Source organism: Arvicola amphibius, chromosome 3 (genome assembly GCF_903992535.2).
Source record: "Arvicola amphibius chromosome 3, mArvAmp1.2, whole genome shotgun sequence".
Taxonomy (NCBI): Eukaryota; Metazoa; Chordata; class Mammalia; order Rodentia; family Cricetidae; genus Arvicola; species Arvicola amphibius.
In genome coordinates this window covers 4,984,202-4,999,273 of record NC_052049.1, presented here as the reverse complement: position 1 = coordinate 4,999,273, position 15,072 = coordinate 4,984,202, and the positions used below count along the sequence as shown (strand labels likewise).

The 15,072-nt window shown below is 40.9% G+C and overlaps 1 protein-coding gene across 1 annotated transcript in view; it reads right to left on the bottom strand.

Annotated features, from left to right (window-relative positions):
• The window catches only part of Adcy2 (adenylate cyclase 2), a 335,378-nt gene that overhangs the window by 71,904 nt on the left and 248,402 nt on the right, over positions 1-15,072 (bottom strand). The window contains exons 13-14 of the mRNA XM_038322841.1: positions 13,851-13,920; positions 10,984-11,081 (exon numbers count right to left, since the gene is read on the bottom strand). Of these exons, the coding sequence (XP_038178769.1) occupies positions 10,984-11,081; positions 13,851-13,920 (168 nt within the window). The remainder of the gene's footprint in view (positions 1-10,983; positions 11,082-13,850; positions 13,921-15,072) is intronic.

The window sequence follows — 15,072 nt, the reverse complement described above, 5'->3', positions numbered from 1 at the left end:
CATTTTTAGCTTCCAATTCAACTGAAAATAACTTTTTTGAAACTTATACTGTTTGTGTTTCTTAATTGTTATTTATAACCAATATTTTATATTTCTTAATAAATGTATTTAAGAAAGGTCATAAATATTCCAACAATTAATCTTTTAATTAAATCATATAGCTTTTGATCTATAGCTACTCATACTCTTCCCTGTAAAGTTTATAATTTCAATTTCCATCTCCTTATAATATGAGAATAATTAAAAACATGATTATCAAATTGTGCAGACTGGCTATTTTTGGTTGGCCCTTGTTATCTCTAATTTCATTATATCAGAACAGAAACTGAAGCTTCTGTTTTTCCCATTATGATAATTTATTTTTGCTCTGTGTGTGATAAATATGTCACATTTCTACTATGTCTTATGCATTTTAAAAATGCTATATATTTTACTTGTTGTTGATAACGAAGTGTGTTAGCTAAAACTCTGAGAGAGCCTGAGAGTTAGACTTGCCCGGGACTGGCGAATGCTAGAGTATAATAGTATTTCCCTCTGTGACTCTGAACCTTCCAATAAACTTTCTTCTTATCTTTCAAAGAGAAACTGGAGTACACAGGATGTTATGATGGCTAATTCTCTTGGAGATTCCATCATAAAACTCAAGGCTCCAAAGGAGGGGAGTGAAACACAGTCCCACACAGCTGTGACCTGTGAACCACAAGGACCAGCAATGTAGGATAACCCTAAGGGTGCAGCAGCGGCATAGCACCTTGGTAAACACCAGTTTTCTGATTGGATACAGATACACTCGACAACAGGGAAATCACGTTTGATGACAGAAATATAGACAGAATATTAGCCAGAGTTAGTAAAGTCCTGAACCTCTGGGGAGAACCTACAACCAGCACTTTACAGAACGAACATAATCCCTAACCACATTCTGAATACTTGTCCTTAAACCCAGAGATAAGTGTCCTCACCTGGCATCAAGGAAATTTCTCTTTTACAAGAGATAAAAAACCATTTCAGAAAACCACAACCAATCAAAATGCAGACTCATGGAGCCCAGTCCCAATAGATAACTATATAATACAACTTCTGCACCGAAGGCTCAGAAAACTTTGTAGAAAAGGTGGCAGAAAAGATCATCCAAAGCCAGGGAGCTGGCTGTGAGGTCATGCCTCCCTGTAAAACTAGGAGCTGCACCCATCAGGGCTCACCAGGAGGACTGCCCAAGCATGATCTGAGAAAGGACAATTGACACGCTAATGTGGACCCGGGAAAACGTGTCTCAGCCCTCCAAGAAGGCAACCTGAAAATAAAGCCGTTCATTTGAATTCGATCATGCCTAGAATTTACATTATTGCAGCTTCCTCTTGTGTGGTCTGCTCCCTGGAACAGCCCTTTACCTTCTTTGTTGTTCATTTGCCTCCCTACTGCCGATCTCCAGGACACAGTGCCACGTGGCCTTGGATTTGCATCCTTGGGCTTCTAGGCTCTTTTTTTAAGGTAGGATGTTTTTATCCGTGCACATTCATAAAATGTGTTAATATCTGAGTAATTCTTTCCTCTTGTTTTCTTAAAATGTTTGTTGAGATTCACATAAAAACAGTTGGGTGTAGGCTTTCTCTTGTAGGAAGATTTTTAAAGCAAATTTAAGTAAATCAATAGATTAAAAAATACAAACCAGTAGATACAAGAATAAGGGATACTTATTTTCTCTTATATAAATACTTTCAGTCTCAGGAAATAACAAAATTCCTAATGTATTCAGGTGGTATCTGTGAGTACACAGTGAGTTACAAACCTCACTGTTGAGAACTTTGTGTTAATCCCTCTATATTTATTTTCCTTTATCAGTCTTGCTACTGGCTTAGGAATTTTTTAAACTATTTTTTTAAAAGCCAAGTTTTGGTTTCATTAATTTTTTTCTTAATTATTTTCTATTTTACTGACTTCAAAAAGTATTATCTATTTTCCTTTACTTGTTTGAGTCTAATGTGTTCATCTCTTCCTGCCTCCCTAAACTGGAAACAATTAAATGATTAGAAGTTTTCCTCTGTTCTAATGCAAACATTTTATTTTATTCTAAAATATTAATAAGATTCATATATTCTGGACAAATATGACAAAAATAATAGAGTTGAATAAAACTCCATTATTTAATGCACCATAGTACATTGCAGTGCACAAAGATTTACTTGAAAAGGAGCTTAGGAGCACTTAAATTATACAGTAAGACAAATATAGTAAGATAGATAGACTTGAAAATTCAATGCATAACTATTTCTAATATTTTTGATAGTATCACATCAGTCTTGTCTGCGAGAAATATTGGTTATTGGTTATCATGTGTGCTCTGCTGCACAACGGCCACAAAACTAGCAATACACAGTACAGCTCTCTGCATTCCAAAGACTTGGGTACTGAATATTCGTTTGGACTGGCCACCTCTACCTTTAAAAGTCTATCTAGGGTCTGATGTGTACATAGTATGTTTTACATAGGATTCATTGTATTTTATAAACACACTTGTGCCCTTTATAGATGAGCTGTTAATTAAACTGTATGTGAAAATTCTTTGTATAGAACTGTTTCTTGAATTTTCTTTGTGTCCACAATTTTTTTTAAAAAAATTATTCATTTATTTAATTTATTCATTTTATACCCTGACCGCAGTTTCTCCTCCCTCCTCTCCTTCAGTCCCTTAATGCTTTAAATCCATAATCTCTACCCTTCATCTACTTTATTTGACATATTTCACATATTTTAATTTATGATCTGTTACTCTTTAAACATTTAAAATTTTCTCTTATGATTTCCCAGTGGACTTGTGATTTATTCAAAGGCAAATAGTCTAGGATAAAAACACGCAGGGATATTTTAGATATTTTGATACTGTTGGTTATTTATTATTTGATTTTTGGTATTACTATATATCAGACTCCAAGTTTTTAACTTTTTATAATTTATTTCAATCTTTTTCAGACCCTTTGATGGCTTTTCTGAGTTTGTATAATTTATTTATTTGTCGATATTTCATGTAAAGTTGGAAAAATGTGTTTGTAGTTTGGTTTAGTGTTCCATAAAACAATTACTAGGAAGCTGACAATTTCACTCCAATACCCACCCTTGTTTGTAGAGAAAGGAGTAGACCAAAGATCCTTTGCAAACTGCCATGGAAGGAAAACAATCAATTATCCTACCTAGTTGTAAAGTCTACAAATCACAACAATGGCCAAACCTGCAAGATACCCTCAATTTTACAATAGTGGCAGATTTATCTCGGGGGTAACCAATAGCTAGCTGTCTAGTTAGACTTAAGGGACACTCAATAGGAGGGAATTCATGTCTAGTACTAAAACCAAGCCAGCTTTCAGTTTGCTGGAGAGATTACAGACCCTATTGGGGAACCTATTAATCTCATTTTCTAAATTCGTATAGCAGGAAACATCGTCCCAGATGTCATTTCTATTTATGTAGACATTTGTCTCTTCTAAGATTATTAGGTACTGAATGCTTGTGTGGGATGTGAGCAGATTACCAGAATGGAATTAGTCTCCAACCATAAGACGTTCCTCACCAGAGCCTATCCATGCTGCTACCCTGAAAACAGACTTCTGCCTTCTAAAACCCTTTGAGATAAATTCATGTTGTTTACAAACTATGAATTCAATGGTACTTTGTAATAGAAGACACCAGGGAACAAGAAATACCACGAGTCAAAGTAGTGGTTGGTCAAAAGCTCTTAATTACTACCATTTATCCAGCTCGTTCTTTCAAAAGTATGCCCTGGCCCATTAAGTGTACCAAGATGTTTATGCAACTTAATCAATTTCAATTAACATTCTTGATGCAAAACTGTTTCTTTTAAACACATGCGTATAACTGATTTATATACTTACTGAAAAGTAAGTGACCCTTCCCATGAAGCAAGAGTAATTACACCTTTTAGTGATGATGTTTGACTTTGGCACTTTAATCAGTTATATTGTTACATTCATGGAAATTTCAGGCTGATTGGAGACAAAGTCCTTTCTGCTTCTATGATTTTGCCTTCATGAAATACAGGTGGCCCTAACAAAGACAGAGTCACTCATTTTGGGGGAGAATAACTCAGCAGAAACATATTCCTTCAGAGCCTACAATTCATCCTTATTATAAGCCATTTCACTGGATAAACATGGATGCCTTCCTCTGGAATTTCACTCAAGGTGATAAGACACGGGCCTCCTTCTCCTCACCACCCTGACATATCCTCCCTCCCCCCCGGAAGACAATCCCACCTCTATTCAGAACTTCTGAATGGCATTCATCAAGGGCAATAGTAGAGGGGACAGATGTGTAATGACAAGTCACCATGAAACAACTGGACCTCTCCTGTAGAAATAAATGGAACAGCTTCAAAAGGAAAGGGACTCCAGCAGCAAACAAGAGCAGAGAAGAAGCGGACGTTCAGGGCAGGGAAAGGAATTCACGTAGTCTTTGCCCCAGAAACTGGCTCGCCGGTGATTAGACTCAGCTTTGAGTTCTTCACACCACGTGAAGGTCCTCAAGTGTGGGAGAGAGAAAAAGGAGTGTTGTTGGCTAGCAAAATTTCCCTTCATGACTCTCATACAGACTGAAGGTTTGAATTTCCCAACACAGTTTATCCCATGGAAAGCACACATGCTTTCTCACTGGCTAACTCCCTCCCATGGATGCTAACCCTTTCCTGAGACTTAACGTCTACCCAAGAAATGAATTTTCCAGATTGTATTTCAGTGTAACTTCTTCCAGGATTCCGAAGCACACAGACTTCTTTCCTTCCCACAACACAGGCACCTGGCGTCTAATATATGCGCACATCCTTGGTGTGAAAAATGAGCCACATTTTTTCCTCAACTCTGTCCCTTCCACGGGCTGCTTTCTTTCTGTAGAATGGTAGGGTATTCTTCTAGCTTCTCAAACGAAGCGCACAAACAGAACTCTGATAATTTTCGCATCCACAAAATGGCCCTCTGATAACTGTCATATCTAATGAAGCAGCAAGAACCATCTGCACCGCTCTTAATAATGCAGCTCAGAATGGGACCATTTTTATCCCGTTCACGCAAACCACCGCATCTTACTCGATCATGTTTCTTTCTTGCTCCAGGAAAGCAAACACATCAACCCCAAACACATCCAGATCATGACCTCTAGTTCAAATAAATACTCTACAGCATCTCGAAGCACTGGGTAAGAGCACCATAGCTCTTACGGTGGGCATCACTATAAGCTGCGAAGACACTGCTTCTCTTAACTCACACAGCCTGCTTTCCTGAGGCGTGCTCCAGCTTCTGACTTCCCATCAAAGAAAATGGCTTCTACTGTAGTTACTCCCCATTGCTGATGCCAAAGAAATCGAGTCTACTTCTACTGGGTATGAATGATACTATTTTCAGATTATTGTCTTTTATTTTCCTCTTTTGAGATAATTCTAAAAATTGGCCTTTTGGAGAAACTATTAAAGAATTACTGAAAATATATCTTTAAATGAGTAAAGAAACTGACAGGGTCTAAGTAGAAATAATTATTCTGATGTTGCAATTTTGCTATTAAATTATCTTAAGTATCATTATTATTAGCTTAGGATAATGAAACACAAGATATCTAACTAAACATTCATTATTAGAAAAACTTTTCCTTGCTTCAATAATTTTAACAATGCTTGGTTTAATATAATCATCGAATCTGACAGATAATTTGAATAAAATAATTGAAACATGCAAAAATGCTCTCTGTGTTTGAATATTATTTGGTCTTAAAATAAGTGTGTATCCGAGGTAAAATTATACGTATACAGTGCAGGCAGAGCAACCCTGCACAGAGGAGTCAGTTGATAATTTAATTAATTCTACTCAAATCCTGAAACTAGAGCCAGGTTTCAAAATTTTGGCTGGGTAAAGAAGGTTCCAGAACCTCTTTCAGGAAAATGCTTTCTTCCACTGACCATTTCCAATTAAAAAATCCCGCTAGTCATTCATTAGCTCACCCACTCATCCTAATCACTGCTTGCCTGTTTTGATTTAGAAAAGATTTAGCAGGTAGTAGACATAACTACCTTGATTTCTAATTTACCCCATACCTATCATTATCAAAATACCACACCATGTCCCATTTTTGTACAATTATCACTTAAAATACAAAAATTACAAATACACAGATATCCATGCATCACGAGAGGGAGTGCTGATGAAGAAGCAAGCTTTCCCTAACACGACGAAGTCAGAAAACAAGTCAGGACACGCCAAGCAAAAGTGAGATGCACGAATTTTAGTGAAAATGCTTCATACAGTGCAACAAATTATTCTTCACACAGATTAGATAAGAAGTAAAATTATTAGCCACAAGAATGGCATCAAACTCTGAGGGTCATTGAAGCCTGACAGACCCAAGGGAACCCGGGGCTGGCGTAGTCTATTTAGTCTGAGATTTAACATCTACCACCGTAAGTGATGCATTCAGGAATTTGATTCATTGTGAGCTGGAATTGAGATATAGTTTAGGGAGCTCAGGGGCCAGGCAACGCTGTACCACCAGCGAGTAGAAAGCAGGCCTGGAGATCTCGAGGGAAGAATACCGTCTCCAGGACCCTAAGTGGAAAAGGGCATCATAGATATTCAGAATCCCCAGTCTCATTTCGGGCCACAGACACGCAGTCTCCATGACTGACTATGCAGCCATCTCCGCCTAGGGATGTAGCCAAAGGTGGTACCTCCAACAGGTGAATCCCAGAGGTACCTGGCACAAAAAACCACCTCAGGATGATGCCATTATAACCAAGAATGAATGAGGTGACTGTGAGCCGGAGCCCTTGCGATGAATTCATGTCTTCTTTAGAAACAGTGAAAGGAAACACCTCCACGGGATAGTCAACAGACCAAATGGCGCAATCCATCTGTCTATGAGCCATAAGTAATAGAATGAAAGCAGTGGTATTGTTGCAGCAGATAAAAGTAATGTTCAAAATCTATACACAAATTATAGGACTGCATATATCAAAAGTCATACTTCCATGAGAACCCAGCAGACACACACTGAAATTATAACCGTAAGATGGGTATGGAACCAATCTCAGTGAAGCACAACCATTCAAAGCAGAGGGACCTGAAGGAAAAACTGTGCAGCCAGCAGCTGGAATCAAAAACACCAGGTACAGAGAGGAGTGCTGGGCTGGAAGGGAAGCGATGGGCATAGAGACCAAAGCAGGCAGCTCAACAAAGACAGAAAAGGCCACACCTGTCACTTAGGTGCATAGGAACCGGTGCCCATCTCCACTAAGAAACCAGAAGAGACGAAAGCCCTGGAAGGACCCAGAGAAGGCAGATTTCCTACATGCACGGGATGAGACCGCAATGACGGGGAATGGGATGCATTTCCTGTGGACGTCCATGCTCCAGAACCAGTAGAGGAATTAAAGAACTGAGCAATGCTTTAAAAGTTAAGAATATGGGTCCAAATAGTAGCACTTAGCACAAGACAGGAGATGAAAGCACTCGGAAGCAAATACAATAAAAATATCAAGTGAACAAAGTATCATTCACATGAAGGAAGACTGCACCAATTAAAAAGACATGTCAGAAGCACACCTAAGTCCACACAGTGCCCCGAGGAAGGATCCCATCTGCAGCATTTGGAAGTCTGTGCTGTGAACACTGCCGTGGTTGTGACACCACTCTCTGGCCTTTGCTGTGGCTTTGAAACAGTTCAAAGCAAACACCATTTAAATAGAAAGAGGCGGGGCTACTACAAAGAAGAACTAAGGAAGAAAGGCTCTACAGCATGGTTCCCAAGGGAGGCAGGGGCCAGAGTCTGGGCTGCAGGAGCCTTCCCCTTGGCCTGCATCTGCCAACACTAGCAGGGAAGGTGGCCTGTGCGGACTCCACAGGGTTCATGCTCAATGGTTAACCTCTAGTCCAGTATAAAAATAAATATGGGATGAGGACTTTCCCTGGGCCCATCAATATGTAGCAGAATATGAGACAAGAAAATCAAAACCAGCACTGCAATATGACAAGGTGATGTAATGCCATCTTTTTTTTTGAATTTTTAAGAATTCTTATTTGCAATGTCTGTCTTAAAACTGAGAACTATGAAGTTTTTTTTTTCTGTTCAGTCTTTGTCTTCTTTAGGAATGTTTTTAAAACAGTCATTCACGTTTCCAGCTTCTTCAGATGATGACAGCCCCTGCATCACTTAGGATGTGGGGTAACACAGAGGCTCACGCAATGGCAGATGCAGGAAAATGAACTTAGGTACTCAACAGTAGCAGTGAGTGCCCAGATCCCTGGTGATCATGATTCCACCAGCGTGCCTCTGCTCTCTGGCAGTCTACGTCGAGGACGAACATTTCTCTCATGTACCAGCTGCTGCAGGCCTGGTACTAGAAAGGAATTTAATTTGTTGGCATATCTGAACGGAAGGCTGGTCAGCTGACAGTGGGAAATTTCACCGAGGTTTTTTTTTTTTTTTTTTTTTTTTTTTTTTTTAAGCAGAGAAGGGTGACTTTGGCTCATGTCTGATGATGTTAATTTGTGGGAAAAGAGGAAATGTGGTGGGAACCCCTCCAACACTGGGAGACAGCTGAGGAACTGTACACATGAATAATGCCTTGCTATTTCTCCTGTAAATGCCATTGTGTTGGCCCAGCGCCCAGGACAAGAGCCTTTGCCGTATAGAAGGGAAGACAGCCTTTGCTTCTAATTGCTAAGCATCTTCGTCTGAACAAACCGCCACTCAATCTCAGCAGTCCAGCTGCCCACAAGTCCTAGCTGCACTACACAGGATAAGCTGCAGCACACCGCTGAATCTTGGTAGATTGAAAATGCTTTTTTTGGCTCCTACAAAATAGTCAGTGACAAGAGAAAAATCTATCTCAGAAAATCTCCTCTATATCCATTTATTATAAGAATGATGAGTTTCTCAAAACTTCATTGACAGTATAAAGTGAGAGTCATCATCTTGGAAGACAGCCATGCTAAGAGAGTGTGGGAGAGACTGTCCTTTAGGAACCAGGATGGTGAGAGCGGCAGATAGAGACTGGATGGGCAGCTCAGGGCAGAGACCCCACAAGCAGGAGGAAGGTCTGGGCCCTGAGGAACTCTCCCTTGGCTCCATGTGGGGATGTGACCAGTCCAGACACTGCCCCTGTCTGCTGAACAGCTCTGGAACGGGACCTCTAGTTTTCACAGCGGACATGGACTGTATCTCTAGGCCCCCCACCCCACCCTGTTTCAGCACCCCTCCTAAATGATGCTACCTCTTTAGATAGGGGATTTCTAAAGAAACCTTTATTGGTGTTCTATTGGTGCTCATTAGGGATGGCTATTTTCCCTTCCGAGAGACTGGAATCTGTTCCTCTTTTTGGATGGAGACCTAACGTTTTAAGCTACCAACACCACAAGCGTTCATCCAGCTGAGCCTGTCAATCACCCGACTAGCTGTGCTAAAGGGATGGGAGGAAGAATGTTCTGTCCTTCGTCTGACTAACTGTACTAAAGAGATGGGTGAATAATATACTTTTCCTTCTCAGAAACTCAGCCCTCAGTATAGTCAGTCAGAGAGCTCTGGGTTAAGTCTGCCTGATTTTCTGAATTACTCAGAAAAATGTAAGCTTTCCCTTTCTCCATCTCTCTCAGACACTAGCCAAAGCCCAGGCACTTAGAACATCCTCAGTCTTCCCCTACAGTACCACCCCACCCCAACATTTCTACCCCCAAATGGCTTACAAATGGCACAGGTTTCTCTCTTTTTCTTTCTAGCATTTTCCTTCAGGGATTCTCTAAGATTTAATACTCACCTGCCTTCCTTTTCTCTCTCAAACTCTATTAAACTTGTCTGCAAGCTTTCTTCTGAATCTGTTCTTAAATTCTTTTATTAACGAGACTAGTAACTCAGAGATGAGCCACCAATTTCCCCAGTTCCAACAGAATGCTTTCTTGTGAGTGGGTGGAACCTGAAGGGACCCATCTGAAAGTATGGGCCAGATTCCCCGCTTGGCTCAGATACCCCGTTCTGTGTCTACTTCTCTCTTACGACCACCTGTACCCTGATGTATTACAGAGGGCAGATTTAAGACAAAAGAGGGGTGCAAAACTCAGAGAATATACAAAACAATGGGGGAGTAGACAGGCTGGGAGCAGGTGTTGCCCTTTTATCTGGTAATGACACTGTGTGTGCACACATATGCAATGCACATGCGTGCTCTTTTGTGTATGTGTGCTGTGGACGCCAGAAGTCGACACCACGTACCATCCCCTACTGCTTTCCACATTATCATTTTGAGACAGAGTCTCTATTGAACCGGAAGCTTGTCACTGTGACCAAAAGATCCTAAGATTCACCTGTCTCTGACCCCCACAAGCAGTGCTGGGGTTAGAGATCCCAGGATGCACTTGTCTGGGATCACCCCCAGTTAGTGCAGGGGCTGCAGAAGATGCTGCCAGAGGGAGATTTAACGTGGGTGTTTGGGTTCCAAAGTCAGTTCCTCATGCTTGGTCAGTAAGCCCTTTCACACCAAGCCATCTCTTCAGCCCCAACAATGGCATTAAAAACATTAGAAATGACACCGATTGGTCTGGGGATCAGGCATAATGGTAGAGCACTTAATGCACATGCTTGCTTGTGGCTCTGTGCTTGGTCCCTGGTATTACAAGAAATCAGAACACCTTGCAATTGAGTTCTTTGTACATAAAATACATTAGTCTAAATTTTCTAGACTGGGCATCAGAATCATACCAAGATCAAGGAATAAAGGTCAAATTTTAAAAAATTCTATAATGAAAGTTAGAATTGAATAGCCATATTGAAAATCCAGTATTATTATCCCTATGCCTGAGTTACCTCGCCACTGCTGTGATATGATTAATGGTCCCTCTGTTTGTAAACTAACGTTCTTGCATGTCCTTTAAATAAACCCATGCTCTAATGGAAAGGCGCACCAGCTGGAATCCCAAGGGGATGGGCTTATGGACTTACTTTGGCAGTACAAGAATCTGGACAAGGAAGATGCAGAGAAAGATGAGGCAGGCGCAGGTCACGTAGTACTTGAACGCTGGCAGTGCAGTGGCTCGGTACTGGGGAGAAAGGGACACCCTGAGAAACAGTTGGTAGATGCTGTAGAGAAGAGCTGCACACAGCAGCTTTGCTGCATCTGGGACGGGGGAGGCTTGTGAACTGCAGATGTCAGCAAAAACAAGCTATGGCTGCCATCTCAGGCGGTCAGCGTCCTCCATCCAGATGAACGTTGAGTGGCTTACACAGGCTGCAATGTATGAGTGGATATGCTGGAAACCCACCCCAACAGGGCTCAGTGGATCATGCCTGTGCCACGTCTCCCAACTCTAGCGTTCTGTGGGGTAAGGGAATGGTTTTCCAAGTAGTAACACTTTTAAACAGCACGAAGAAAATGGCAGACACATGCAATGACTGCATGTCAACATCTTTCTTCATTGCTTATCTCAACGCTACTTAAAGTGTTGGACGAGGAGAGAAGACAAGGTGTGTGGGCTGGTTCTGAGGCTGGCCTAGGGAGCTTCCTTTCTCTTGCCCAGCACCATCAGTGGGGCTCTGTCTACTGTGCAGGATGACAGACTGGCCATACTAGCTGCTCCAGGATTGCTCCTGGTTGACTTAGGAACACAAAGCCAGACACCACTGCATCCATGATGATGTTGGTGGGTGATTGTGACGGCATCTGTTCCTAATTTACAACGCTGAGTACTTTAGGTCCTAAATGCCCAACCCTGATGACAGACCCACAGTGAGGCAGAAATGACTTCTGTCCCTGTTTCTGCTTGAAGGAACTGCAGACCAGAGTTCATATTAATATTGATGAATGATGTTAAGGGACTCATTTGGTACGGAGCCCTAGGACCTACATCGGGAAGACTGAAGGCAGCCTTCCACACAGGAAGCTATGCTGCTTTCCCAAACCCAGTTCATAACAAAACTAAGGGAGACAAAGTTTTGTGAATCGGCACCGTGACTTCTTACAAATACCCCAAGGTTCTGTTATCTGTACGGGTCTAGTCTGTTGCCCAAGTTAGGAAGAAATGGATGCAGTTCTTGGATTTGAGCCATTCAGGTTTTGGTCAAAAGACGTATCTCTCCTAGGTCTCTTAACGATTCTTTGTCCATACATCTTGCTGTATTCTCTCCCCTTTCAAAGAAGTAAGAGATTGAAAAGAGTGCTAAAATTCCAGTGTTCTCCGAAATTTGCCTTCGCATTGGCATCCGCAGATGCGTACACATGGGGTGTGTGTGCACAATTACTCAAAAGCTGCATTCTTAATGACGATTGCCTTCTCCTTATTAGAATGCCTTTCCTATTGAATTTGGTGACTTAATAGCCAGGACGATTTGCATGCTGATGAAGGCGCTGTATTAGCATAATTGCCGGAATGTGATTAAATCCCGTGCATTATGCTCCTCTTTATCGTTGAACTTCTTGAGGGCTTTGTGTAGAGATGGGATTGCTTTTTGGTGTTAACCAAGGGATTCTAGCAGGAAGGGACAGTACGGCAGTTAAATAATAAACAGACTTCAGGATGTGCTAGCATCACTCAGGGGTTAGACGGCATAAGTATTAATTGGGCAACAATCTGCAGACAGAGTATGTTACTGATCTTGATCAGGCACACAGAGGAAACACGTGTGCCTGTGAAATCCAACTTTTATGGACTTTGAAAAGACTTAATGTTTGACGCTTTCATTCTGTTTCTATGGAACAATGATGTGAGCCTTCTGGGCAGAGTTTTTATAATAGTTGAGCATGCTGCCAACTTAAGCATTTTGTTCAAACTGAGCTTGTAATTATGTGGTTGGATGATGGACATGACCTCTGAACCCTACTCTTTCTTTGGATCAACACAAAGCAAGAGGTGAGCAGGGTGCAGGTGACCCTACCAGAACCACACATCCTTCCTGGGGGTGATTTTTGTAACCCGTGCTTTGTAACTCTGTAAAAGTCACACATCTGTTGCTTATTTGAGCCTAAACCAGCTCATTAAGAGTCATGGTGCCAAAGTATTTAGATGCAGCAAAATTAAAAGTTTGAGTTTTCTAATTTCCTTAATGCAGTAGCTAGATGTAAACCCCAGACTTCTATCAACCTTCGAACAGTTTGTGGAATGATGCTGTCAATTTTTTAGGAATGATTTTTTTCCCCTCCTGGTTAAAGCAATGGTTCTCAACCAGTGGGCCTTGACCCCTTTGAGGGCCGAACATCCCAAACACTGGTATTTACATTACACTTCATAACAGTAGCAAAATTACATCTATGAAGTAGAAATGAAATTAATTTTATGGTTGGGGGGGTCACTACAACATGAGGACTGTATTAAAGGGTTGCAGCATATCCAGAAGGTTGAGTACCACTGTTTTAGAAGTTTTTCTGAGAAAATTTCACATTCAGAACAGTCAAACATTAGCGATTACATTCCCTGTTCTTTCTGAATTTTAGCCCTCCATTACCACCAGATGTGCAGAAACTACCAGAGGGCCAAAGAAAGAATTTGGCAAAAAGAAATGTGCGAAAGAGTGTCTGGGAGTAGTAGAGCCAAGCCAGGTGGTCCTGACCCAGTTAGAGGCAGTGCCAGGTTATCCTGACCCAGGTAGAGGTGGTATAGATTGAGGGTGCAGAAATCAGAATGCTTTATGTACAGGTCTGAAATCATTGGTCTGAAACCATCAAAGAACAAATTCAATAAAAGTTTCAAAGACAAATATTAGTAAAGTATTTAATTGAAAACTATATTAAAAATATCCCCCTAGTTTGATGAATGAAATAAAAACTATTATTTCAGAAAGGAAATCATATAGTTTTAAGAGAAAACATGGCTTACTTCTTTCTCTATATTTTTGTTATAGAAAAGCAGGGAGATCCTCTGAATGTCTTCAGACTTGAGCCATTGTCTGGAAATGAGAAAGACAGAAAACATCAAACATCCAACAAAGCATCTGGAGATACTCACAAAAATAACACACCAGCATTGTGCTTTCTTGATGTAAATCCTCCCAAACTGAGTATCGTTTTGGTGTATAATGCCAATGACTAGTTCAGATACTATAAATGGCTACACATGTAGCCAGATCAATAAAAGTAACATGCATAGTCACACAAGGCCCTTCTGGGGAAAAGTCACATATTATAATTGTCATATTAAATTGAAACTAAAGTTAGCCAAATTAAATGGCTAAACGAGAACCCAAGCGAGGAGGAGCCCGTGTCCACGCTTCATTCACATTCCCCCCCATTCCTTTCATTATCATCTTTCTCATCTCAAAAGAGTAAAAACCACGGCAGATGAACTTTTCAAGAGAAATACTAAAAATAAAGATTTATGTGCAAGAATTGCTGTCATCTGTTGAGTTAAGGGTCCTTTGGGCATATTCCTAAGAATGGCATAATCAGATCATATATGGACATATCTTTAGCTTTTTTTTTCCAGCAACCTCCACAGTGATTTCCATAGTGACTGGATTCATTAAAATAGAAATTTGTTTATCGGGATCAAGGGAGAAGAGGCTGAGGAAGGGAGAATAAGAGCTCGCTGGGGTGGAGTTGAGGAAAACACAGTCAAAATATATTATATACTCATCTGACAATGTCCTAATGGAACCCAGTCCTATGTACAATGAGTATACCCAACTAACAATTGCTAAAAATACCAGCATAAAGACACATTGGTTTATAAAGCTGAAATAAACCTAAAGCATCACAAATATAAGCACATACACAGCTTCCCCAAATCTGTTTCAGGTAGGAACAGCGAGGTTCACTGAACTGCTTCATGTAGCCCCAGGCAACCGCACCACCAGGCACAGAGCACAGGGACTGAGCACAGAATGGTTCACATAGCCACACATTTGACAACAGAATGAGATAAGGGCGAGGCAGAAAGACACACTTTCTCACATTTATGGTTACAGAAATACAACTCAAAGTCCAAATCTGAAAAAGGAAAGTACCTGGAAATATCAACAAGAAATCAGTACTGATGGGTTTGCGTCACTAGGCACGGAAGGAGGTACACGCCTCCTTTCCCAAGTCTCCTTAAGTAAAAC